This window comes from Anas platyrhynchos, chromosome 4, assembly GCF_047663525.1.
Source record: "Anas platyrhynchos isolate ZD024472 breed Pekin duck chromosome 4, IASCAAS_PekinDuck_T2T, whole genome shotgun sequence".
Classification (NCBI taxonomy): domain Eukaryota; kingdom Metazoa; phylum Chordata; class Aves; order Anseriformes; family Anatidae; genus Anas; species Anas platyrhynchos.
Genome location: NC_092590.1, coordinates 39,979,021 through 40,006,066, shown reverse-complemented (window position 1 = coordinate 40,006,066; position 27,046 = coordinate 39,979,021). Strand labels below are relative to the sequence as shown.

General features: G+C 46.0%; 1 protein-coding gene across 9 annotated transcripts in view; it reads right to left on the bottom strand.

Moving 5' to 3' along the window:
• MAML3 (mastermind like transcriptional coactivator 3) overlaps positions 1-27,046 on the bottom strand; it is a 254,080-nt gene that overhangs the window by 57,240 nt on the left and 169,794 nt on the right. For 7 of the 9 annotated variants that reach the window (XM_038178922.2, XM_072036764.1, XM_072036763.1 and 4 more), the window contains one exon: positions 9,586-11,079. In XM_038178922.2, coding sequence (XP_038034850.1) covers positions 9,586-10,884 — 1,299 coding nt within the window. In that variant the 5' untranslated portion in view covers positions 10,885-11,079. Of the gene's footprint in view, positions 1-9,585; positions 11,080-24,259; positions 24,395-26,605; positions 26,743-27,046 lie in introns of those variants that run through there. The other 2 variants (XM_027456734.3, XM_027456737.3) reach the window with 2 other exon arrangements.

Sequence of the window (27,046 nt, the reverse complement as noted above, 5' to 3'; positions counted from 1 at the left end):
TAGACCATGCCTATTGGGCAATCTCATGAATTTTCCTTTCTCTAGGCAATACTATGCACCAAAAGCAATTTAAAATGCAGATTCTTTTGAGAAGGTTAACTCTCAAGCCTGTAAGGAAAGTCACATCGGACGAGGAGGTATCTTCTCAGGGCAGACCCTAAATGCTTTCTAGGCCGACCCTTTGAAAATTGTTTCTTTTTCTTTTTCCTTCTTTTCTTTATTTCCCCCTCAATTTCTCCAAACAGCATAAGGCAACAAACGGCAGGTTACAGGTATGCCTCTATTTTTAACAAACAGAGCTTTTAGCTAGCGGGGAGGAACTTGGCAGAGCAGGTTTTACAGCAGGCTGCTAGCATGAGCAGCCAACGACTGAGATTGGAGCGAGGAGTAGACTTTAATATTGCACAAGTGTGAAACAGAAGTGAAAAAGAGCGAGGTAAAACATTAAAACATGATTTTGTGACAGTGCTGCTGGACGTGGGCTTGCTTTCTTACCAGATACTTGACCTTGCCTCGGCAGCTCCCACTCTCACCGCAGAGCAAGAGCTGCTAACAAGCTCCCACCGGGTGTAAATGAGCAAGCCACCTGTTGGCACAAGGTGTTGATACAGGATGGGTGCTTTCTTCACGAGGTGTAAGATAGGCTTGCAGGCTGATACACGCAAAGTGTTCCTCACACACAGGGGAAGCAGCTAAGCAAGGGCAGGAGGGCCCAGGAATACATGCATGCAAGCACGAGGCGAGGACGAGGAACCGAGGAGCCAACAGACCGGCTTCTCTCCATAGTAACAAAGTTGGCTGTCCCGGACTTACTGCTAAGCTGCTGAACAATAACAGAGCAAGGGCAGGTTTCCCACTGCCCATGAGGAATGAAATCTTTGCTGAGAGCGCAGAAGCCGCATTCTTTAGCAAATGAGATGCATCAGCTGGGATTTGGCAGAACCTCCTGAACGCAGGCCTCCAAAGCTGCGCTCTTAACCACTTACTGGGGCTATCTTTCAAGAGGTATTACACAATTTCGGACTGCTAACAGGCTGAAAGCCATGAACTGCAGTAAACAAAGACGAGTGACAATGAGCCACCAAAGCTCAGCCGATTACTTTTCTTCTGAAAAGTATTATTTGGACCTAAGCTCCTGGCTGGAACATTAATCGGTATTTACTGATGTCCTCCTCCTCAGGCAAAAGAGCTGAACTGCATTCATGTGTTTGGATAAACAGCCTGTTTCGGCATCGCTGGGAACACTTAAGGAGCCCGGGGATTATGATACAGCAGGGAATTTGCTCTTTCTGGCAGTGCTCAGCCTCCCGTACGATATCTGTATGTTTTAGCTCCTCTTCCTGCATCCTTTTTCATCTCCTGCCACTTCTTGCAGCTTCCAGGGTAGCGCAGATAGCTGCGGACAACTTCAGTTGTGGCATTTCTGGTATTCTGAGCACTTCACCGTGTTACCCAAAACGAAGCTGTCAGCGTGTGTAATCGGGAGGGATGGCAGTGGTGTCATCCCCTGCTCCCCATCTGGCCCGATGCTCAGCCTAGGGAGCTCCCCAGCCCTCCTCGCAGCGCCTCTCCCGAGAGCAGAGCTACGGGCAGAGGGAAGGAGCCTACATGGCATGGAAAAAAACAAGGCAGGCTGAAACGTGGAAAAAAAAAAAAAAAAAGAACAGGATGGAGCTTGTTTTTAAGGTAACCACAATCTATTAATAGTTCCAAATAGGCTTTTTAATTACAGGATACCCTGTACCCTCTGAACCCTTATTGATCCATCGTCTGATAAACAGTTTTGCTTGCTGCAAGCTCCTTAAGAGGCAGACATTGCCTCAGGGTCAGGCTGCAGGGACTGGGTCCCTGAAAAAAAAAAGCAGGCTGGGGGCTGGGAGACCACCACTGTCTGTGGCAAGGAGCAGAAACCAAAGGAAACGCACGTGGCAGAGTCCTCCCATCCCTGCAGCAAAGGGAGCGAGGGGACGGTACTGCGTACTCGAGAGCCATTCTGGTCGGAAGAATCCCTCTGTGTGCAAAGTGAGCCTCTTCTTCTGATGCTAATAAAAAATTTACAAGTTTGCTTGGAATAAAAGCTCAGTTCATATAGACCCCTACTGTGGGACGGAGATGGAAAAAGAGATGGAAAGAGAGAGTTAATTTTAAATCCAGTTTCCAGTTTTCTTTACAAAGGCTGGGAAAGACGAGAGCAATATACTTACACTAAAGAACAAACTCCAGACTATCTGGAAGAGGCTTTCCCATAGCAAAGGACTTTGCTAACAGTTTGTTACCTGCCAGACAGCAGAGTCCAGAGGCAGTTCTGAATTTAACAAAGCTGAGAGACACACAATGACCCTCCGGCTTGGGAGCATGGGTCGGGGTGGAAATGCAGGCTGAAGGCGGTGCAGGTAACCCCTTACAATCAGCACAGCGAGCTCTAAGTGCCCAGCATCACCGATGTAAGGCTCACTGCCACGTGCCTAATGAAGACTAATCACTTTGTTATTTATAAATGCATCTTTAAAAATGGTAGCGGGGAAAAAAAAAGACACTTTAAACGGATCTTCTGTGGAAAGATGGTATGTTTGGGTACCTTCAGAGCCCAAACCCAACAGCCAAAGCAGGCAGAAGGCCATTGTGAAGCACAGCACAGCGTGTTTGCTGCTGCTCACGGCTGGCTTATTCGCAAGGTATCGCCCTCCCGAATCGCCACTGCACAGGAAATGGGCGGACAGCTGCAAACGGCCCCTGGCCTTCCAGCAAAGCCCTTTCTATTCCCAAATTAGTGCCGAGGCTTGTCTGCCTGCCACCACTGGCAAGGGAAAGCCAGCCACCCACCTCGGCAGCGGTTAGTGTGAGAAGGGAAGGCGAGATCTTCCTCGTGCTCCTGGCATGGGGACGACGTGGAGGCCTCCCTAGAGCTGCGGCTGTGCTGTTAAATCTGGCCAGGAGCTGGTGATGATTTTATTACTCCTGTTAGCTGCAACGTCTAATAAAGCCAGTACACACAGAAACGCGTGCACGGCTTCCTTGTTGGTGGCAGATGAAGCTGTTTATAAACACGCTCTTTGTGCCGAGCAATTACTTCACCCGCATCCTCGCCGCCGACAGCCGCTTGGAACCAATGTGATTCGTTCCTGCGAGGTGTCTTTTCTAAAAGGGCCGCGTGACACGTGCTAGAAATACAAACATGGCTGAGGAGAAGCTTCCAGGAAAGAGGTTTACACTGGCAGATCGTGGAGGAGGTCAAAAAGAGCAAGGGAGGGGTACAAGAGGTGGACAAGAGATGGACACCATCACCTTAGCTGTCCGGCTGGGCAGCATGAGAATAGAGGACACTGAACCAAGGGTAAGGAAAATCCTAAGTATTACATTACTTTGCAATGCTACTGTAAGATTTGACATATTTTTCCTTTAAGTTTCACTTCCTTGAGTCAAGGTGGTATAGGAGAATCAAAGCTTTACTTTAAAAAGTGTATCTGTCCTGTATGGGTAAAGAACGGTAGGAAAACAAGGATCCTAACAGTTTGGAAATCTGGGAGACTATTGCTCCAACCACCCTCAATATGTTTTATTAGAAAGAGCCCACGATTTTAAAGCAATTTTACAATTTCTGAGTAGTTAGTACCAGCAGTGTTATAGGGCACAAACCGACTTTTTAGAGACATTTGGATTTATATATTCATGAAAGTAAACACAGGAACACAGACTCCTCTAAAATAAAGGTCTAGTAAATATTTCTGAGATGTTGAGAAGCTAGCTGGCAAACCTGGGAATTACGGAAGGAAAATAAAAATAAATGAACAAAAAGTACTCTGTAAGTCTAGCCTCCAGGAAAATGTAAAGTTAGGGACCGTCACAGTCTTAGAGAAATGACACAAGGACAAATATTGTTTAACTGAAAGTAGACACTTCTGTATTGTTTAACACTAAGCAGATAACATGACCTGCCCAGGATGGAAACCTTAGACTCTGGATGAAAGAGATGAAGAATTAGAGAAGCTTGAGAACAGTTAGAAATGGATGGTGGCTGGTATTGCTGAAAGCATGTGGAATGGGTTACAAGACTGGAAAACTTAAATGGATGATGACAACTTGCACTCTAAGAAAAAAGTAGCAAAAAAGAAGCAGGAAGGGGTAGCATTTTAAGTAAAAATAATACTGGCTATAGATGTTTCGAAATCAGCATGCTTTGAGATTACAGTTGTAGCTAATGAAACTTCAGGAGTGTTGGTTGGCACGTGTTGTGTCACCAGACTTACAGGCCTAGCTGAACAACAGAGCCAACTGCTCTTTATGCTGCAATCCAGACTGTGTAGGGATAAGTAATATGCTATTCTGGTGACTCCAAAGTAGAGGTTATCAAATATGCTCCTTGTACAGTCAGAAATAGACAATTTCTGCTTCTAGAAGTAAGGTAGGACAACTTATTTATGGACAAGAATAACTCACGCTCTCAGTCTTCGTGAAACTAGACCAGAAGCCAATCACACAGCAACATATTTTAACAAATCTTGGAAAAATGTAGAAATTTCTAAGAATTGAAGACTTGCCGCTACAATTGCGATATTCAAAATGAGGAAAAGGTTGCTTATTCTGACACATCTCCAGCAAAACAACGCAACAATTTCTTTCAGCTCTCTATCAGAAGTGACTCAGAGGATAAAACAGGAATCACGGTTAGCATGGTTTCAGAAAAGTAGGTTTCACAACAAAGAGCCATGGCTTTCTTACGGTAAGATTATTTATCCAGTTGGGACATGGTAGCAGTGCAGTTATCCTGTGATTTTACAAGGCTTAGACTAGAGAAGAACTTGGTATTAGAGAAAAACAGTAGGTATATGGAATGAACAAACGGTGTATTGGGTTAAAAAGTACATACACACAGGTTCTGAAAGATAGTTAACGAGGAAATATCAGCAAGCTAAAAGGTTTTTTCTCTGTTTGTTTTTAGGATTGTGCTATGGAGATCTGATCTTAGCCAAATACTGTCCAATATCTGTTTCTTGTGATTTCTGCTAATATGACCTCCTTCCCAAGAAAATGGGCAGATGGTACTGGAAAGGGAAGTACTAGAAGGCCAGGCCAGTCTTTATAAATTGGCACTGCATTTGAACTCCAGTGCAAATCTTTTGAAGAAAATAATGTTTATAAGTCAAACACAGCAACGACAGGCATTCACTATGTCTCTGTAAATTGTTCAGCAAGTGATCCTCAAAGTGTCTGTGGGATTATTCTGGGTTGTGCCTGCGTGCACAAAAGGAGGGGTCTGGGGTGCCTGCGAGCACAGTGGGAGGGGTCCTGGGTTCCTGGGTGGGACGTTTTAACACTATATAAGATACTGTCACGCAGCAATAAATTGGCTTACGGCACAGAACGCTGGTCGTTGTGTCCGTTTGTCCCGGGGCTTTCAGTCGGGTTATCCAACAAGTGTCAGTCATTATTTCCATTCCAGCTTGTTTCCCCCTAAAATCTAGTAAGACGGTTCCGTTTCTGCTACACTTTCATGCAGTGAATACGGATCTGTAGCCTTTCTTCTTTACTTTCAGGTAGGCTTTAAAAAAAAGCCAAATCCCAGAACATTAATCTTTTTTTCTCACTATCCCAAAGATAACCTTCAGGAAAGCATAAAATGTCTTTTACTATTCCAGCAAGAAACACACCTTTTCACTTGGAAAGGACGAAGACTATAACATTTCAGAAATGTTCTCTGGACACAGATCTCCCTTCATCCTTCACATGCAAAAACAGACTGAGCAGATGACGCTTCTTCAATTTATAAGACTAAAACAAAAGACAGAAAAGAGAATTTGAAGGTAGCTCTTCCAGTATGGTGTCATTTCTCCTCTTCATTCACATCCCTCCAATTTCAAACAACATAACTAGTGGTTTCAATAAGAACGATAATTGCAGCATCCTCACAGTCGCATGCAGGCAAAGAGCTGCAGTCTAGTTTTATTTTTCTTACACCCACAGAGAATTCTGTTTTGTTTCGACCTCTCATTACTCTCCCTCCCTCACTTGGCTCCAAACATCAAATTCTCGCTCAGCCATTCAACATCTATTCCATTTGGCTGCTTTCTTCTCTTACCATTATGCATACATATTGAACAGCTGGAACCAAGAACAGGCACAATTAATGATTCTGAATTTTTCCAAAGAAAATGTTTTCACTTTTCCCCAGTTTGAAATTACTTTTGGTTTAAAAAAGAAAAAAAAAAAAAGAAAAGGAAGAAAAAAAAAAAGACTACCATTAAACCTTACAAATACCTTCAAAAACTAAATGGAACAATTTAGGTTAAACAAAGGTCTAAATGTTTAGAGAGAAGGTTGTTTTAGGCTTGCTTTTATTTCTTAAATCACATACAAGTCTAAGAAAGCCCCTGTTGCACCTTGGTGTGAAACCAGTTCCTTTCACTACCACACAGGAAGCACCGAACAGCAGAAGACCTCAAGTCCTCAAATACCTTAGAAGTTTCCAGCCCCAGGAAAAATCTGTGCTTGATGTTTTATCCTGTAGCCCCAGCTAAGCAAGAATGCAGGAAGCACCCAGGATAAGGACGAGGCTAAGGGGCAACACTTGCTGCCTCCTCACAAGCTAACACCCAGTTCTAGGGCAGATCAGAGTATGTGGGGCAGGGCTAGGAGTGGGGATTTCCAAGCACAAGCTTTTGCCAGCGAGGCTGCTCAGTGAGCACTCTGCCTGTCCGGCCACTCGCACCGACACCAAGCTAAATGGCTTCCTCTCCAGATGCCACCTTTCCTTACGAGAGCTTCTGGCTCAGCAACCCCAGGACACAAACCCCACCACCAGTCACTCACATACACGTTCATGGGACAGCCACAGGCTAGTGACCTCCTAGCGTGTCCGCAAGGTCCTGGCTGAGTTGACAAAATGGCGTCCCTCTGAAGCACCCTATGTGATCGGAGCCATGGCTGACTAACATTACTGCTCATTAACAGCAGAACGGCCAAAATGGATGCGGGTTTAATTAACGTATGTCGTGCATGTGTATGCAAACACACAACGCAGCCATGCTCGGATTTTGCGGACCACAGAAAATAAGACCAGGCATTGTCTTTCACACATGCCTCATGTTCCTAAATCACTTTTCGGGCCCTGAGCATGCCCCTGCAGCGGTCACCTGGCAGAAACACACAGTCAGTGCTAACCATACAACAGAATAGCTGGAACTTTTTCCCCCCTGGAATGCCATTTGTTAAATCCTCGTGATTATTTAACACACACACTCTTTTGCAATTCTGTGTCAAAGACCAAAACTACAACAAAAGCAGAAACAATCAACTCACTGAGAGATACATCCCCTTACGCTCAGAAATGTGTTTTAAACTGAAGGGTGCAATCTCCTCCTTTTCCGTACATGATCTGGTAACTCTGACCGTCCACGTCCTGCAGCAAGTAGTAGGATCAGATAATCTGCATCCGTCTGGATTCAACGCAAGAATATCAGCGCATCTTTTTGCCACCTTTGTAAAACCAATCAGTTTCTACCAAGCACAACTCACAACAACAACGCATTCCAATTTTCCAGAGAAATGCTTTTCGGGGAAGCAGGAAGGGAAGGAATGAAGAAATACTTTAATAGTTAGAAATCCATTTTTTCAACTTTCCTCACCAAACAAAATCCCTTCTGGGTAGACAAGTGGGTTTCACAAGTAGTGAAGGGACCTTACTGTATCTACATGAAAGCAAGAGGCTCCTTCATCCCTACTGGGTCATGAAATGTACACTGCACATATTATATAACAAAATGGGGTTTTGTCTTTTATTTCTTCTTTACGAGAAAGAGAAATGACTTAATATCTGGTCTTGGCTTTGGAAGAAAGTCTAGTTTTATCCAAACATCTCGCTTTTTCCTACATTAAAAAAAGGAACTGAGTGAGATTAGATATATGAAATCTCAACTTCCTGTTCACGCTGGAGAACTGCAGCAAGATAGTAACATGAATTTCTCAACTTATGAAATGGAAGGGATGACATTAACTCTTTCACATAGGCAGTTCCTCCTCTCAACTGTTTGATGATCTTTGACTTCAACAGATTTAACAAAAACAAAGAAAAGAAACTATAAAGCATTAGACTGCCTGGCCAAACATTACATGCCTCTCAATTACAACCTGACAAATCTGTAGCTCAGATTACAGTGAGTTTTATGTCATTATCACAGCATTTCTCTAGATAAGTCATCACAAAAGGAAGAGGCTTCAGACTGGCGATTTCTAAAGCAGCAGGCAAGCCGAATTAAAATAGAAATACGAACCTTTGAGCTGTCACAACACATCCTGAACCATAAACAGGAGGGTTTTGCAATTCGTTTCAAATAATATGAGATGGCCTCTGACCTGGCAAAGCTCCTGCTCCTCCTATTGGTAGATTCCCAAACTATGGCCTGAAGAAATGACATTTTTTTCTGTACTTCTACATGCATTACAGTGTGAGTCACAGTTAAACCATGCTCAGAAGGAAGTACTCCTTGTAGGTGGCGTGGAAACAGCGGAATTTGTAAAATGATGTTACACTAAAACTATCAACCAACAACTCTATTAGCGTACTATTATATCCGAATTCCTGACATGTTTTGGTGGCACATAACTTCTGCGAAGGCATCACCTACTTTGTGAACTGATTATTAACTTTAATTCTTTCCTAAAAACCTTAAAACAACATTCAGAAGATTTATTCTCTAGCTTCTCCATTACACCAGCGTGCAGATCTTTACAGAGCCTGCTCAGGCAAGAATACCCAGATGACCTAGGTGGTGATAGGGCTGCCTGGTGTTACTATAACTATTATTCAAACCACTTATTAACTCATTCCAAACTATTCCACAAGCCTAGCAGCTGCTACACCAGAGGTCAGCATGGAATACAAGCCAGACAGATGCCAAGTTAGCCTCTTGATGAATGTAAGTCAGAAGACTGTACAGATTCACAACATTATAATACTTGAGGTTGCTAAAGACTTCTTGAAAGTCCTGAAATAAATCATCTAATTTCAGGCATGGTTCAAGCACCACTAAAAGCATTCAGTTACGTTTACTTTTTCCAATGGAAACCAAAGACGTTCAGCACCCACAATGTCCTTCCTTTATTACCTGAACCAAAATGCCAAATACACTGTTTAAAAAAGGCTAGATCCTCACCCCAAGAGGAAGGGGCCAATCACTCCATCTTTGTGTTACAATGGTAGCTACGCTGTGGAAGCCAAACTATACAGTGGTTTGGGATCCAAAATCATCAAATCTTACGTAACAAGAAAAGGAAACAAACTCCCCAAGGAGGAGAGTAACTTCAGAACCAAAGCTTCCCAAAGTGGCCCTATGCACTCATCAGTAGAAGCACAGGGAAACAGTGCTGGTTCAAAAAAACGGTCATTTAACATTTCTTAAATATAACACAACATCATTTCAGTCATTTCATAAAATGATCAAGCTCCAATATCACATGAAAATCCAAGAAGCATCTGCAATGACATCCCATACTTTCCAACAGAAAGAAGACGAGGAGACCATACAAAGAGCTGTTAAACCTTTGTATTCGACCGTTTTGGTTGTCCGCATATCGCATATCCACGCTTACCTGACCGAGGGAAGGAAGTGTTGCATATGCCATGGGCTGGTTCATCATTCCTTTCTGCTTCATGATGAGCATGCGTTTCTGCTCCTCGCTCAGGTGTGCCATCTGAGCTTGCATCTGGGGCTGCTGGGACTGCTGCTGCTGTATGTATGGCATCATGGGGTTCTTGCTGGGATTTGCCATCGGCGGGGTCATCCTCTGGCTCAGCTCAGCATTGAAGTGGGTCAGAGGTTTGGTGTTGCCATAAGAAAGCATATTGGGCTGTTTGCTTAAGGAGTTTGTGCCCAGGTTATTTGGCTGCTGATTGATCATATTCATGTGATTCTGAGGGAGGTAGTTATTAATTGTGGTCTTCTGTGGATTGTTTGCCATAGGAGGCACTATTGGGTTTTGGTTGTTAAAGGCTTGGGGATACATCATTGGACTATTTGGTTTGTCTGCACTGAAAGGTCCTCCGTAGGGACTAGATGGAGGGCCGACAGGTGACCAGCTTGAGGCTTGATTTGGATGCTGCTGCTGCTGCTGCTTCTGCTGCATGAGCTTGGCCCTCTGCTGCTGCTGTGCAGCCATTTGCTTGAGCTGCTCAGCTGGAGACAAGTCTGCAGTTGGCATATTCACAGGCCCAGGCCCTGATCCTGCCACAGCTGCTCCTGCTGGGTTCATAAGATAGCCATTTCCAGACCGCGTCTGAGTTTGGCCTGGTGTGAGGGCCTGGTTGGGAGTTTGAGGTGATTGAACAACACAGTTTGCTGGTGAGCCCGCCTGGATTGGAGCTGGTGGAGCGCTGGATACGGAAGTTATACTAGAGGCTGTGGAAACATTTGAGAACGGAGGACCAGAAGACGAAGGCCTCACCTGGGGAGATCCCAGTGGAACATGAGCAAATGGGGAATGAGATGGATCACTTTTAACACTCGCACTCTCTTGAGTCTCTGTGGCAGGCCTGGGGAATTCTGGCTCCTTCTTCTCTTCGAAGTCTTCATTGAACAAATCCTGTATGTCGTCTTCCGGAACAGTGTTCGCTAGTTCATCTATTAGCTCCTGCCACTCCTGATCATTCAGATTAATGTCCGAGAAAAGCTTATTCTGATTTGAAAGAGATGTTTCTGAAGTGTCTATGCAGGTAGGGTCATCCAAAGGCTCTTGCTTTAGCTCCTTGTTCTGCAGGATATTAAAACCATCGTCTAGCTCATTGCAACCATTAACGGGGAGCTTTATCTCCGAAAGCCCACCGTTTTTACCCAAGTCTTCTAGCCCACTACCGTGAGTTCCACTGTTCTGCAGGGGCAGGGACGCTTTCATGTCAAGCTGGTGAAGAGGAGAAACAGCAGGCAAAGGCAAATTATTAGGCAAGCTGTTGATTGCCTCGATGCCTGGTACATCCTTCCGTATCCGCTTGCTGGTTGGAGAAAAGCTGCCATCACAAACTCCATTCTGCTGCTCTCCATTGATGGGTGAACGTGCACCTTCCAACTTCCTTTTCACTGTCTCTTGAAGCTTAAAAGAAAAGAAGAGAAAAAAATATTAACTAGCTGCAGAGACAAAAAAATACTGCTGATGAGCTTTGTGACAGGTGCTTGTCACTAAGACAACTGGAGACAGCAAGTTTTAAAAACTAATTAGGAAGTTTCTTTGATTTCATTTTAATGCCTTGATCAATTTGAGAAGACAGATTAAAACAAAACACCAACAAACCAACACCCCCCCCCCAAACCCCAACACACCCTGGCCTTGAACAGGAGAGCACAGGCCCACAGTCACAGAGCTGTAAAACACGTCTGTACTCTCCAAACTACCCAAATTTTAGAGAACAAATCAAGCATTCCAACTTTTTGGTGCCTAATACAGTCGTGAAACTTTTGCTTTCACAAAACACTCAGTAATGTCTTCTGACGGTTTGACTCCTTAAAGGAGTCTCAAATTAGATGTATAGAAGAAATAAAGCACTAGAATTTACTATTTACTCTGATTTTTTTTTTTAATTTTGTAATTTATTTATTTGTTTATTTATTGAAAAATACCTGCAATACAACTGATTGACTACTTGTATTGAAACGTGTGTTGCTGACACTAAAATTTTTGGAGAAAATTCATTAACATCGTTTCATTTGATTAGCTCTCTGTTCTTTGGCTGCAAACATATTGAGAATCAGTTTTAAATGAGGAAAAAAAAATCTACTGTAAAAAATAGCAGGCAGTTTGCACGATGCTAACGCAATCAAATCACAAAAAAGGCCAGCAAAGAAGAGAAGCTAGGAGCTAACATACAAGACAAATAACTAATAGAAATGATAACAAAATAACTAATAGAAATGATAACAAAGCAAGACAAGTCCCGGAAAGCAACCAAATTATCTGTATGAATATTATAAAAAATAATGTGTTAATACAAGCTTTACTTTAGGTTAAAAGAAGAACACCAAAGCAACATTACAGTCTTCTACCACACCAAAAGTTAAGTTCTCTGCTTATGTACCAGGCTAAAAAAAGCAGCCCTCTTTAGCTAAGGCAAAAAACAATAGTGGGGAGGAGAGGAAGCAAAGAGGTCATAGCTCTAGCGAACTCCTTCAGGACACACTTGCATCCTTGATACTAGAACAATAGAGGACAAAAAAATGAAAGATTTTATCAATTTTTTAAAGTATTTTTACTGGTATGAAAATCCCAGACACTCAGCTCCCACCCCTGCCCTAACCTAGAGGTCCTCAACCTTCTTTCTTCCCACAACCCAGATCCCATTTATTTCTCCCATCCCAGAGAGCCGGCTCCCCCCCTTTCATCCCGTGAGCAGAAGAGGCAAGCAAATCCCTATCTCATCATCTCATCCCCATTCAGAGGGGAGTCTGTGAGAAGGCTGCACCCTTCTCTTTCCTCTCGGTCCTGTGTGCACTGTTTGTGGTACGATGCAGAAGGACACAGCCTGTGCACACGTGGCTATGGTCCCAGCTGTGCACTTGAGGGATGCTAAGCCCTGTGCTGGTCCTCTGCAGAGATGTGGCCTTCCTAACAAAGCCACCTCAATCAGAAGCTGTGCGAGCACACCGGGCTGCACAGCACGCAGCCGCACAGGCAGCACCATCTCTTTCCCTTCTCTCCATCCCATGGGAGCAGCAACCTCACAAGGCAATTACCACCCGTGGGCAGGCTGTGCCGGCTAACAGTGATGCAGAAGGTAAGGCAACACCCAAAGACTATTGTGAAGGAGAAACATCAAATCCCACATGGGGGCTTATAATACAACTCTCACCTCCTCCATCCCCTCCCCTGAAGACCTGTGTTAAGCTGAACACCGCTGTGCAGCACTGCAGCTCCCTGCTGCTTTTTAACCAGCATCGCTGGCGTGCGGCAAAAAACTTCCACCAAGCACCCGAGCTTGTTTTACTGAGCTGTGCCTGGCCCTGGCTCACACCCCGGGAACAAGGAGAGGACGGTGTGGGTGTGGAGCAGTACCACTTCGCGGACAGGAGAGCAGAGTTGCTTCCAAATTCCCTTTCTTCAGAACAAGGGAAGAAAAGCTGCCTTCAGGTGCAGGTGTGTGGTAATGCAGCTGGTATAATGGCTTACAATGGCATATCTAAGTGGGGTCCCTCGTGGGCCTCTCACCCAATTAACAGTTCTCCACCGTCCTCACTCTGGTCCCAAGCAGTGTCATGAAGAAGGCGCTGTCCCTCTTTGCTTCCATGTCAGCAAAGCAGCCACTGAAGGGCTGCTAAGTTCAGTGGCACGCATGTGCAAAAATAGGGTTCAAAGAAACATCCAAAGCCTGGCCCCGAGACCATACTGGCAAAATGCTGAACGCTCATACCAAATGACCTGGGACAGACTTCAGGACACAAAGAACGGTTCACACAAGAAAGAAAAACCTTCACTTGTCTTAATAACACACCAGGGATTAGTAAGAGTGGCTATTTCCTGAGAAATATTACAAAATTGACTCCGTGCGTTTCACATTGGTTTGAAGGTATCCCTTACAAAATATGGGTGGGAGCAATACGTTTTCAGGTTTTATATCTTTTGTTAATTTATCCTGCATCCATCACCTTATTTGTACATGAATGTTTACCAAGAGAATCAGAACTATCTAGTGGCAAATAACCAGCCCTAAAAATACCAGCTCCTGAAGATTTAGTCATGCTCTGAAACTTGGATGTCCCCCTGTACAAATATACAAGGACTTTAGCAAAAGTAAAAGCAGGCTTAGTATATAAATATTAGTAACTGTGTTTATTATGTATTACAACAAGAAGCAGCTTCAAGATGGAAACTATTTTCCATCAAATATCAGATGTACAGAAATCTTACCGTGTTGCAAACGAAAACAAAATGAACCCTATTTTTCTAAGCTTCTTGCTCCGCGTTGTTCTCCTTCAGATTTTTTAGGATACTGGAGGCTAACAAACACTAGAAAAATCTGATCTCTTTCTTCACCAAACAACTGTAGGTAGGCAGAAACATAATAAACAGGGTTATTTGAAGGGAACATGCTGTAAACAAACTTTGCAGCTGGGGAAGCATCTTAGCTCCAGCATTTTGGAGGGGTCGGGGGCCTTAGCAATAGATGCATCTCTTTTAGGTACCACACAAATATTCTCAACTTATTTCAATGCATGTGTTCATTTTCATATCCTGATTTCACTCCTGACAACCATGTCAACTACTGGCTGGCTTGAATATCGTACACTGAGCATACTCTGGCAAACAGCTTACTGCATCAGGATTGCAGTGTCTGGGAAAAAAATCCCAGCACTTCCCCTTCCCTCTGCAAAAACAAAACCTGAAGTAAAATATTCTCCTGTAAAGCGTCTTCCACTTCCTTCTAAGAAGTAGAATATGGCTCGTGCAAGTAATTGACAGCATGCGTCGTGAAGATATTAGCAGCACCTTAGAGATCTGTGTCTAGGACAAGACTCTCAATGAATAAAATAAAATACAAATAAAATCCTTGCCAGGTTCATAGGCCTTTAGTCTTCTTTACACACAATATTTGGCCGATGGAACCGCATTTCACAGCGGGTTTCTGTCCCAGAGCGGAAGACAGGGTGAAGCAGGACTGGCTGTTATTTATATGCCTTTGGAGAAACTCCTGTTGCAGAGCAGGAAAAGGTCAAACTTTAGTGTGTTGACTTGTTAAATGACTCGACTGGGGGGGAAGGAGGAGGACGGAGGCTGTGCACGCAAGCACACAGACACACGTGGACCCAAAAGGTCTCATCTGACCTGTCCTGAAGTTTTGGGCAGAGCGGCTGGGCCATGCCACAGCATTCCCAACACGCAAACAGGGGAGCGGCGAGGCTGTCGGCAGAGCTTTCGTCTGCTGGGAGAAGCTGCTTCGCTTCATCCCACCAGCAGCAATTCATTTTTCAAAAGAAATTAGACCAAGGTGCTGTTGTTATAGCAACAGTCAGAGCCACTTACCCGGCCCCATCCCCCTGCTCACGCTGACTTCAGTGGGCAGCTATTTCAATTATGTATGGGGAGTGACCAGGACGGCGGCTGTTTAGTCCTTTTATTGCTCTTTCAAAAATTAAAAAAAAAAAAAGAAAGGAAAAAAAAGGCGCAGAGACTAAATCCTCTGTCTGCTTGTCGAGGCTGAGCACAGCCAGCAGCCTAGCACAGCTCCACATCCAGCTGATGGCCGGAGGGTCTGTGATCCCACAGAGCAGGAGGCTGGGGCTGCCGTGCAGGTGCTCTCACCCAGCAGCTGGGCAGTGGTGCCGAGAGCTGAGACCCACCCTGGGCCCTCCCAGCAGGATTTCTGCTTGCCCTCCCATCAGTCTGCCCACCTCAGCACCTCTTCTCCCAGGTTTTCCTCAGCTTGCCCCATCTTTCTGCTCCTTTCCTCCCCTCGAGCTCGCCAGGGGCTCTTCCAAGCACGCCGCCTCCAGCCCGCACCCCAAAAGCTGCAGCGATTCACCCCTGAGCATCTTGTGCTGCTCTCAGACGGTACCGGCAGCTCAGCACGTCCCAGGGGTTGCTGGCAGGTGACACTAAGCAATTGGATTTGACCTGACAGCTCTCCTAAGCAGAGGCATAACCACCCCACCTGAGATCAAGAAGGAATAAGCAGCACCGCCGTTTGCACGCCCCAGATCCAGCTTCGGCACCCGAAAGCATTCCTCATCTCCTGCTCCCCCGCCCCTGCTGGGCCACTTCAGAGGGACATTAAGGAGTCATAAGTACCAAAGGACACCGCAGCCACCTCTCCTGACCGGCGTCTGAGGTCCTTCAGCTCCATGGCGGCCTCTTAATAATCTTAATTAACCTTGCTGCAGGTGTCATGCTGGGGAGAGCACGACAGCCTTTCAGAAGCCTGAACGAGCCAGCAGTGAGGAACCCCATCCATTTCCTCGCTTGGTAGCCGGGTCTGTGGGACAGGAGGAGCTCCTATTTCTAGTGGCCACCTGGATGGGAGGCAGGCAGCAGCAGGGCCCTCACCGGAGCTGCCCGCCTGGCTGTCAGCGGGGTGGGGATGCTCACGGGGGCTGGAATAGGCAGAGAAAAGCAAGAAGCAGCAGGAGTTTCATCAGCGCTTCCAGAGAGGGAAGAGCAAGAGAAGGGAAGGAGACACGTTTCTGTGGAGGAGACAGAGAGGCCTGCATCTGTGCCTCCCCCTGGGCTCAGTTCTGCCCGATTGCAGTGCAAAGAAGTTTTGTGCTTCCATTGCTCGAGCTGTGGGATAACGGAGGGCTTCCAGCCCCGTGCATATTAATTTCAGCAAAATAATCAAGACAAACGTCTTCACCGGTGTTTACTGCACTCTTCTAAACCTCCCCATTGCGCTGCTGCGAGACAGGCATTTTTTGCTGTAGGAATTAACAGAGTGGAGAGTGCCTCACTAACGAGGCACGCAGGGGTGGAGAAATGTATACACGAAGTAGTGGAGAAATATATACAAAACATCCAACTTCGCTGCTCAAATCGTGTACGTCTACAACAGGCTGGGAAAAAAAAAACAGCTGTGCTCTTTCTGAAGACATATGTGCACGTATCTTATGTATCAATTACAGTTTGCCTTTAAAATATTTTCCCTTTGTAATTTCCCTCTCTCCCACCACACAACTCCAACTTAAATACGAACGCAGAGACGCTCAATGACACGCTTTGAGGAGATTTGGAGTGCAGGGTCCCCGGGGAAGCTGTTGAGTAAAACACAGGCAATGGATGCAATTAATTTTCTCAATGCGGAATTATTGGCAAGTTTAACTGGACTTCAGAGCACAAATTATTTCATGGATGAAATGCTGTCATCATTGTCAGCAGCCTTCCAGCCTGAGCGCACGATCTGCATGGCTTGCTCCTCTTTAGGTCCGTCCAACCTAATCCTGCTTTAGCCCAACTGGGTAAACACTGGCGAAGCAGCAACCTCGTCACGTACGGAGTGCCAGCACTCCTCTGTTTGTGCAAAAGTCTTAATGAAGGTGCTAAGAGCCTGAGTGCTAAACTACTTAGCTGGCAGGGCCTGCTCCTGTCTCTCACACCGCACGGCTGAGCTGCGCTCTCCCGGCATTGCCCTTGCAGACGGCAGGAGCCACGCTTTCAAAGCGTGTTACGAGGATTTAGCCAGGCAGCCTCTAATTGACTTGTCTGGGAGCTGTGCTGATAAATCTCCACCCTTTGAAAACATACCCAATCTGCTTTGTATCTGGACAGGAGAAAAACTAATGATAAAAAGCAGAGCCTGCGGATTATTAAAGCTGTACCTCCTGAAGATCTGCAAATGAAGGTACAAAAGAAACGCAGGAAGCTCATGTTTTAAACTGAGCAGCAGCAAAGCAGCACAACCAGCAGCGTTGCACGTGCTTGGTTTTGCACCACGGCTGCTCATTCCCTACTCACTAGTTCTTTAACCTGCTATGCGACACTACAAACTGTCTCCTGGGGAAAATCTTGCCCTGAATCATCCTGGGATGGGCACAAGTCCTGGCAAGCTAGTGCAGGGTGCTTGTGCCACCCTGCCTGCCAAGTGAAGGGGCATTCGGGACAGAAAACCATTGCCGTGCTCTGTGAAGGAGCAGCAGCTCTCTGCCCCTGCCTCTGCTTCCATTTGTCATTAAATGGCAGTGGTAGATACGAACTCTGATTATGACTTCAGCATCAAGAGACTGAAATCTTGTCTAGGCACTGTGAGGAAAGAGCCCCTTCTATGTTTAGAGCAAGCAATTTACCTTCCAGTTGCATGCAAAGTACCACCATGGTGCAATCTACATGCATAATACACTTATCAAGAATATTCGCAGCGAAATGCCGAGGAAGCAAACAGAAGAGATGCGGGATGGTGGAGGGAGGCACGCCACCACTCCTCCTATCACCCTGTTGGTTTCTGAGGACCGTGAGCTCCTATTCAACCTCCTTCATTGCAGAAGCCAGTCTAGCGTATGATGTGCAGAAGACTCTCAGCAAGCTACCAGAAGGCTGAACTCGCCCCGTGCAGTTGTCTCCCATTCATTTTGCTGCTATGTTAACTCCCAACAAGCACCACCTCACCTCCACATGGTTACTTATGCCGTAGTTGCATGAAGGAGCATCGGGGGTTCCTCAAAACAACGCGGGATAAGTAATTGCAGGGATTCTTCCACACCACTAAGTTCAATTCATGGTTTTCTAAGCAAAATGTTCGATACCATCAGCAAAGAATGGGAATGAATGCCAAGTAGTCTACAGACTGTACCTGTTCAAGCCCACATGTTAGTCAACCCCTTTTTGGGTTCCACCACTGTAAAAAAAAATCTTCCAGTGGAAAATGCATTAGGATCACAACTAACAGATTTCCACAACCATCACATATAAAAGAAAATCCTGTGAATCAACAACAGGCCAAGTTAGATACTATGCTGCAAACAAAGTGGCTAATTTATCCCAGAATTTCTCTCCACAAGCCTGTCTCCTCTTCCCCAGCCGTCCCCTGTGCCTGGCCTGTGCAGCTTGTCTGAGGACATAGGTGACCTGATGACTTCTTTGTGAGGAGAAATACTTTTAAGGACTGTAGGTTACCTATGTACAGGTTAAAGAAGTTAACAGGGCAGTAGGCCTTGCAAAGGAGATCCAGCCATGATGGGGGCAAGGGGGAAAATCTCTGGCATGCTGATGAGGTAATACCACAATTCTTCCAAGTCCTAATTCTCATTATGCTCCTGAGCCATGTCCTTCAGGAAAAAGAAAGAAAGAAAAAGAAGAAACATGGGACAGATGGGCCTGAAAGCAGACGTGTGCTAAGGTATAGGCCATTAAACAACAACAACAAACTGGGCGTTGGAAAAATCCAAAATGGATTTCTTCTTTTTCCCTTCACGCCAACACTTCCCTCATCAGTACACCCAGCTCGATCCATCTCTAGGAAAGAGTAATGCTAGACCAGCCTGTTTGCCTTGCCTTTGCATATCTATTTAGAAGACTGCACGCAGCAGCTTTGTAAGACTCCTTTATAAAACCTTTGGGGTCTTACATAGCCCACTCGTGCAATGCTCTGAAGCCCTCAGCTCCCGTGAAGTTCACTGGGAGCTGAGGGTCCAGTTGGTAAGATTATTTCTTCTGCACCAAAATTTCTTCAGAGCCGGACACTAACTCTGATGAAACAAATCTTCTTTACGTTCCCTTTTCCTTTCAGTACAAGTTATAGCCAGCACTGTAAAAAAATTTGCAGGATCCTTGAAGACCTGTGAAGACTAAAGGAGTCAGAGGATTGCACAAGATGCCCTAGACACGTTCTGAATTATTCTGAGCACTGTTTGAGAGCTATTTGCCACGGGCTAAAGGCCAGAAAAAAAAAGTGAATAGCAGTTTTGCCCTAAATATGGCCAAGCAAACCACACAAACTTTACTTCTTTGTTGCCTCAATGCCTTCACCTCCAGCTGACCTTGAGTCTCACAAAGGCACGCAACAACAACTAATGGAAAAGTACTCGTCTGGTCTCCCAGATCCCGGCGATTATCAGTCACAGACTCCCAAGGCTGGACCTGCTGTGCGGGGTGAACTGCAAATGCACCATTTACGTCTGCTGAAGAAGTATAAAGAAGAAGAAAAGAGATTTTAAACAAATCAAGGCTCTGATTCAGCGAAGCATTTAAGCGCATGCTTCTCCTTGTGCACCCTAAGCAATCTAAAATATAAAGAACAATTTATGCAACCAACAATGCCATCTGAGACCTTTGCTTGGGTCTTATCTTCCTTATTTCCTCTGTAACAGCCATCTTCACCCCAGTATAAATCCCATCCCCTTCCTAGGCTGAAAATACGTGCACAGTGCTGTTGATTTGCATAAATGCACTGGCTTTGTGCTTCCCAAAGGGCAGATGCTGAAAAGGATGCGTTCTTTCACAACGTGGTGTCTCTCTCCTCTCCCTGCACACACCTGGAGCACCTAGGGAAGAGAGCAGCTGCAGGAAATCTGCCCAAGTGACTCAGTGTTTGCTCCTGGCTGTTCATGCCCATACAGTGAGCGGTGTGGACCACGTCTCCCAGTGCCCCCAGCAGCTTCCTCAGCAGCATGAATGCACATTGGCTTGCCACGTGATAATGATGCCCAGCGTGGGCACAGATGTGGTGGCACCTGACCGGTGTTGGGGAACGGGCTGTGAGGCATCCGGAAAAGGCAGCTGCCTGCAGCAAATGCCAGCAGCGCCTGTGAAATCATCTGGCCTAGAGCACGCTTCTCTGTTGATGTCTGAAGGACATCAAGAAGAAAGGTGCCTGTGCCCAATCTGAATAAACTACTCTGACAGGCGGGGAAGAGCCCACAGGCTGGATGTGACCTGCTGCTTGATGTTGAGCACCTCAGCGGGAGCCAGGCTTGTGAACAGGAGTCTCGCGTTTGCTGCTCTGCCCTCCTCCTAAAGCTGCTCTGTGAAGTTTTGCAAGTACCGCATCGCCAGGGTAGCTCATCACTGAACGTTTCTGAAAAAATGTTAGCTATTACTGAGGGGAAACCACATTTCTACCTTCTTAAGCCATACAGGGACGTCTATACATATAGGTGCTCAGTTCTACTCGCAGCTGTCTAAAGCAACACAGCATCCCTAAGCACAGCAGCCTGCCTGCAGGGCAATTCCCCAAGCTGCTCGCTGCTCTGGAGCTGAACTCAGTTGGAGCAATGGCCATTGTGCACAACACGTATTTTTTTAACCTTTTCCATCGGATGGCTGAGAAAAATAATCTCTGTATTCTCCACACGTGCACACATGTGCATGCAGTTGCTGCCATGACATTCTTATGGTCTTGTGTCACAGCCATCCATGGGTACTAAGCACTTATTAGCAGTTAATCCAAACAAAAGTTGGATTTCAAGCCCTGTTCACCTCTGAGAGCTTGTGTCTCTAAAAGTGTCAAATAAACAAAGACAAAGGAACATTTTCTATTGTTAGATGCTCTAGGTAAACAAGATCCAAGGCTGAGTCACAGAGAGCACCACGGTTCTTTACTAAACCCCTCAGAGGTCTGAAGCACAAGGCATTATAGTTTGTTGTTAGATAAGCCACAGAAATGCACCATAAACCAGCTGTGCATTCACCCACTGGGCTTCCTCTCATCTTATTTTTCCTTCTGAAAAGACTTTGCATTCCCAACTTTTTCTTCTGGCCTAGCAGTGACGAGCCACCTCGGACCAGGGCACTTCCAGTTCCTTAGTCTGCTGATAAAGTGCTCTTGGGCTACTACCAGGATTAAGTGGAGTTGGGTCTCAGAGAAGAACTGAGCTGGGCTAAATCTAAAATAGAAAAAAAAATCATTTGTATGCCTAAAGAAATGCAAACCATCACTTAGCACTTAAATGGTGTCTGCCATTCAGATGTAAACCCAGATTAAACCTCTGCATTTGACTTCAGAGAGCAGGGAGCTTGCCTGAAGTTGTGTATGAACTCAGCAGCATGCCTAAAACTCAATTAAAATCTCTCCAATTCTGTGCCCAGCCAATGGGAATATAAAATGTCTTGCATTTCCTCAAAGCACAAACAAACAAACATACTACAACCATGACAGCAAGAGCCCCCAGACTCCTGTAGGCACCATAAGAAAGCTGCAAGCAAGAACGAGTTGATTCCTTGGAGTCTTAAGGCCACGATTCATATCCTCTATGCCCAGCTGGGGTAGCAGTGACATAAGCCATGCTCTAGAAGTGTCTTTCTTTTCACCGACCTTAAAGGCAGCCCCGGTAGCTAGCTCAAAGGGAGGCATCCACAGTCAGATGCCTGCATCTGGATCCTCCCCAAGCCACCAAGATGACGTGCCCAGTCACAATTAGGGCACTAATTACATGTTGCTGCTGTTGACATCTGTGTTTAATTAAGATTTCTGTCTGTGTGGTGTCAAGTCCTTCCTCCAGTTTCATTTCCAAAGGCTTAAGTTTTGTCCCACCAAACTCTAAGAAAAAAAAAATGAAATCTTCGTAGTTTGGCCTGTAATTATGGTATTACATGCACTCTTGGAAAGACGCTTATTTTCTTGCAATGCCAAGGGAGAAAAAAAGTTGTGCAGGTCCAAGTTCTTGCTTCGTTATCTACATGCTTAATCACTTCTGGACTATTTAAAAGAGGCAGAGATAAAGGGAGAGGTAGCAGGAGGGACCGGGAGTTTAAATTACAGATAAATAGCAGCCTTATAACCATGATGGTCTAAGCACAGTCTGGAGAGAGAGAAAAACTATGCTTAATTAGACACACAGATAGTAGAGAAATATATACAAGCTTTGGGATAAGCAAGCACTTCTTCCTTATTTAATAACAGCGGCAGTAACCTTAGTAACAACTTCAACAATGAGCAGGCACGCTGGAGAAAAGATGGAAAATCGACTAGGTATCAGGCATGCAGAATGGTGCACAAATCTGCTGGGTGATAAAGCCGCCCCTAGTATGAGAGTTTGTTTATAAAGGAAATTACATGGGCAGCAGGTTGAGGTTTTTCCTAGGGCTATTTACAATGCTCTTTTATTTTTCCTCCTTTCTTCTAAGCTTTTCAAAACTGTCAAATGAAAACAAAAGCCTGGCAATTAGCATATTTCAGAATTACATTAAGGGCCCAGCTTCACAACGCACAGCTGCCCCAGAGTGACTTTTTTCAAGGCCAGGTGGAAGACACCAACACCAAGCCGAGAACCGCCCCTGAATGTCCTGGGTCCTGGTGGCTGCAGCAAGGATTTGCAGGAGACTGTCCGTGGTCTCGATACGTCTGGGGACAGAAGTCACTTTTTTGTTTGTTCTTTTTTTTTTTGCCAAACCCAAAGCTGCCTGGTACTGCCAGACCCCGAGCTCCGAACCGCAATAACCATACACGAAGCACTCACCACTGCAGGCGGAGTGGATTTCCCTGACTCATCAGGAAAGTGGTGGCAGCCTTCTCCTCTCCCTGCTAGCAAGAAAGCGCTGCCATGCCTGAACCTACTGTGAGAAACAGTTGTGTTTTTGCAGGAGAGAATCACTTTTCTGTATCCCAAGGTAGTTGTGTAGTCACAATAAGGAGAAATGCTCAGTAGATAAGCGGACAGCAGAAGGCCTCGCTGTTCCAAAATAAGGTAGGAGCTGGAGAAAAACAGGATGAGCAGTGTGGGAGCAGTAAAACAAAGATCACAAGTTCTCAAAACATAAGAAAGGAGAAATTAAAGGGTTGAAAAAACAGAAAAATTGTACATATAGGGTGTAGAGGAGTGTCGAGTAGCTCGTGAACCTGTAGTGCTCAGGCAATGAGGAAACAGGGGAGGTGATCAGGTGTTGGGTAATGGGGAATAAAAGGTTAGGATTTGGTTACTAAACTGCATTCCTGATTGACAGGGTGCCCAGCATTGCAATCGCAAATAAAACAGCTTCAGAGAAGATCCTGTCTGAAGAAAATTACTGGAGATTTTTCTCACACCTCCAGCAGATATTCTTCCCCTTCCAGTGTTCCCCGCAGCAGCACAAACTACCCGAGGCTGCTCTCTCAGTAGAGGACCTGGGAACCTTACCAGGCAGTGAGGTAACTCACAGACACTGGGTGAGAGGCTCCCTGAGGAGCCACAGGGATGGGACAGGTCCCGCAGCAGCGCACGGTGCCTTCCTTGGGAATGCCACCTCCCGAGGCAGCCACTGCCCAGCAGAAGCTCAAACCACAGAGCTGCAGGCTCAGCCCCAGCACGGTGCAGGCTGGCCTGGCAGTCCCGGCACAGCAGGGCTGCCAGACACAGCCCGTGCCCTCCGGCTTCCCCAGCTCCCACGCAGCGCCGCTCCGGACAGGCGGGAGCCCCTGGGGATAGCGCTGCTCTGGAGCTGCTGCCCCATGAGGAGCTAAGAGCTACGCTGCCTGCCTGCCTCCTCCACCTTCCTGCAGCTCTGCCGGACCCCTGAAGCTCTGGTCTGGGTGGTGGCTCCATCAGAGGAGGCTACAAAAAGCCAGCAGCGGTGGCGGCAGCTCCAGGTGGTGATGGGAAGCTTTGGAGATGGGTTTGAAAGGTGCACCAGGCAGGCGGGGGAGCGCTTGCTCCCATCAACCCTCCTCTCCTGTCAAAATTTCCCATATTTTCACAGCTTGTGCCTCACACATAGCTACATGACTGCAAAAAGCAAAGCATTAGCCTCCTTCCGACAGCTCCGAGGCCACCTCTTGCTCCCAGCCTCAGCGTGTGCTCTGCGCTCAGCCTCTCCCCAGCTATCCAGCGCTTTCTTCCCTGCTCTGCTGGTGCTCACAGGTCCTGGAAAAGCCATGAGAAAAACTGACCTCATTAGCAGCTCCCTCAAAAAGTCAATTGGAGCTGGGCAACCATCTCCTGCAGCAGTTCTCAGACTCGCACACAAAACATGAAAGGCGAAACGATGCCGCAAGCTGCTCCAGGAATCCCAGCGCCTGCCAGCCCAAGGAAATTGCACAACCTGCCCCTATCTGCAGCGTAAGCAACAGGTTCCTGCTGCAGCTCAGCTGCTTGGCTTCCCTCACTTTCACCCCACCCTGTAAGAATAAAAAGAAACCTTCAACTGCTGACAGCTGGGCTCACCCAGTGGGTCTTACAGCGGTGCTGGGGGAAGAGGGGCAGGTGTGCTGGGGAAGGCTGACACCGTGCCTGCTCCGCTCCTTACACACTGCCTCCTGACCCGGGTTGCAGGGAGGATACCGGGCTAAATGCTCTGCTACAATTGTTCTCCTATCTACAGTGCCTGCAGAAGAAAACCCACTTAGAAGCTTTTCGCTACACAACAAACAGAAACCCCTTTCTGCCAGCTCTCGAGTGTTCTCATCCTGAAGCATTTTGGTGGCAATACACGATTTTGTAAAGCTGCAGCTCTGTAACAGCGAGTGGTACAAACCCATTTCCAGTGATCCCTGCATAAAGATGAGGCAGTGCAGGAATAACAACCTCGGGCGCTCGTTTACCTGCTTTTTGGACACAGGCTGAATGTCCGACCCTGGTCATCCTATCAAGGGACAAACAAATGAACACCCTTCCTCCTCATCCCCTGGCCACCTCTTGCTTCCTCCCCAAAGTCCAACATTACCGTGACCTACCTATCCGATTTGGGGTTCCCAGGGAGAATCACTGGGTGCTCAGTGCTGGAAAGGAAGAGCTGTGATAGCTGTCACACCAACTGAGAGCAGGCACATGTGGGCAATTTTACCTGCCAGCTTTGCCGGGGGACCTCAACATTCTTCACAAGGAGAACTCATAACGTAGCCCTTTTACTAGTGTCCATGGCAAACGTTATAAATAAAATCTATTATTTCACACCTACAGTGGGTATCATGGGCAGAAAGGGAACGGGAGCAGCCAACAAGGGAGCCTTAAAGCCAGTCTTCATCCTGCTGCCCCTCATAGGAGCGATGTCGTGCCCAGACAACAGACCTGGGGAGCAGACCTGCCACACCGCAGACAGCCACAGCACAGAGAGGAAAGGAAACGTCAATTGTCATGCTACCCCAAATGTGTTTTCTCTGCTTTATATGCACAAAGGAGCCCTCTCAGAAAATGTAATCTAACTGAATTTATTTAAACAATCGGCTCATTAAATTCCTGAAAATATGGAAGAATAAATACATGGAGATCCTAGATATGCAAAGAGACTACTCGTTCTTTTTCCTAGCTTTCCTCACTCTTCACATCAGCCGCTGTGACTTGAATAAACTCTCGGTAAATTTTGCATACAAAAACATCACAATATTAATTTTTTAATAGAGAAAAATAATCGACCTCCCTGGCAGAACTTGAACTCCATTCCTCAGAATGATTAGTTTGGCCACTGGAGGGCTCCAATATTGTTCCATAAAAGTACAAGAAAGTTTACCAAGAAGGATAAACACATAACAAATAGCCTGGGCAATGAAGTTCAAACATAATATGCAGTCTGAACCAAGATCTATGGGCTTGCAAGCGTTTTGTAAGAGTCAGAGCTAATTTAACCGTTGCTGTGCTCTCGTAGCACAAAAGGAATTGAACGAGAATGATTTTCTTACAGTTTGGCTATAAATGTCTCCTCAAATAGAGCACCTATTAAAATGATTTTTGTATGCAATAGTAGAATGATTATCTGTCTGCAGAAGAGCAAAAAACATAGATTTCATTGGTACGTGTCAGTAAAACAGCCTCCTGCCTGAAAGCCCGGTGCTGCAGAGCACAACAGCACTTCATTTTCCGTCCCTCTCCTGCCTGGAGTCTTCTCAATGAGAGTTTCCCGAGATAAATCAGGCAATTAGTAACTGTGAGCACAGGGAGGAGAGCCTGCTATAAAAAGTCCCTGAACGCTTTTTCTTCCTTGGGCGAGCCGTTGTTGGGAGTTGTCTTTCATTTCCTAGGAGGATTTATAGGTTCGGGTCTAGAGAATCAAGGAATAACCGGCCTGAAAACGAATGGTTATTTGCCTGGTAACATGGCAGCCAAGATCTTATCAGAAAAATGTATGTGGTCTGCAGAAGCCAGTATGGGCACTGATGTCAGCTGATAAGCTAATGACTGCAGCTTATCAGCTGATAAGCTAATGACTGCAATGCTCCAGTTAAGGATAAAACAAAAGCTATTTCAGTATAAGAGCATGAGAAAAAAAAGTATTTCCAACATCATTCTCTCTACGAACTTACAGAGGGAAGCAAAATGTCACAGCACCCCCAGCACTCCCAATCCGTCCAGTTGGGGTAGGGGGAATTAATCCTGGGCTTAGCTCCTGAATGCTGGAAGTTTCCCGCTGAGCCAAATTTTACAGCTGAGTTAAGCACTCCTGAAAAGAAAGGAGGTTTATTAGAAATACTGCGTGATGCTGGTGGGGACTACGATAAGCCCAGCGGAGCACGGCTCTTGCTTGGTGGAGCGTACTGCGTTGGGCTGATGCACAAAACATCGTGGTCTGCTGGCACCTTGCCTCACGCACGCTATTTTTTCCGCTTCTTCAATGTAAAGGGAAAAATAAAAAAACAAAATAAAATAAATCAGCTTGCTTAAAATATCCCTGCCGCTCTCCTGTAGCCCCTTCCTCCAGCACATCACATGTTAATGCCAATCTGCTGGGAGACTGCGATTCGAAC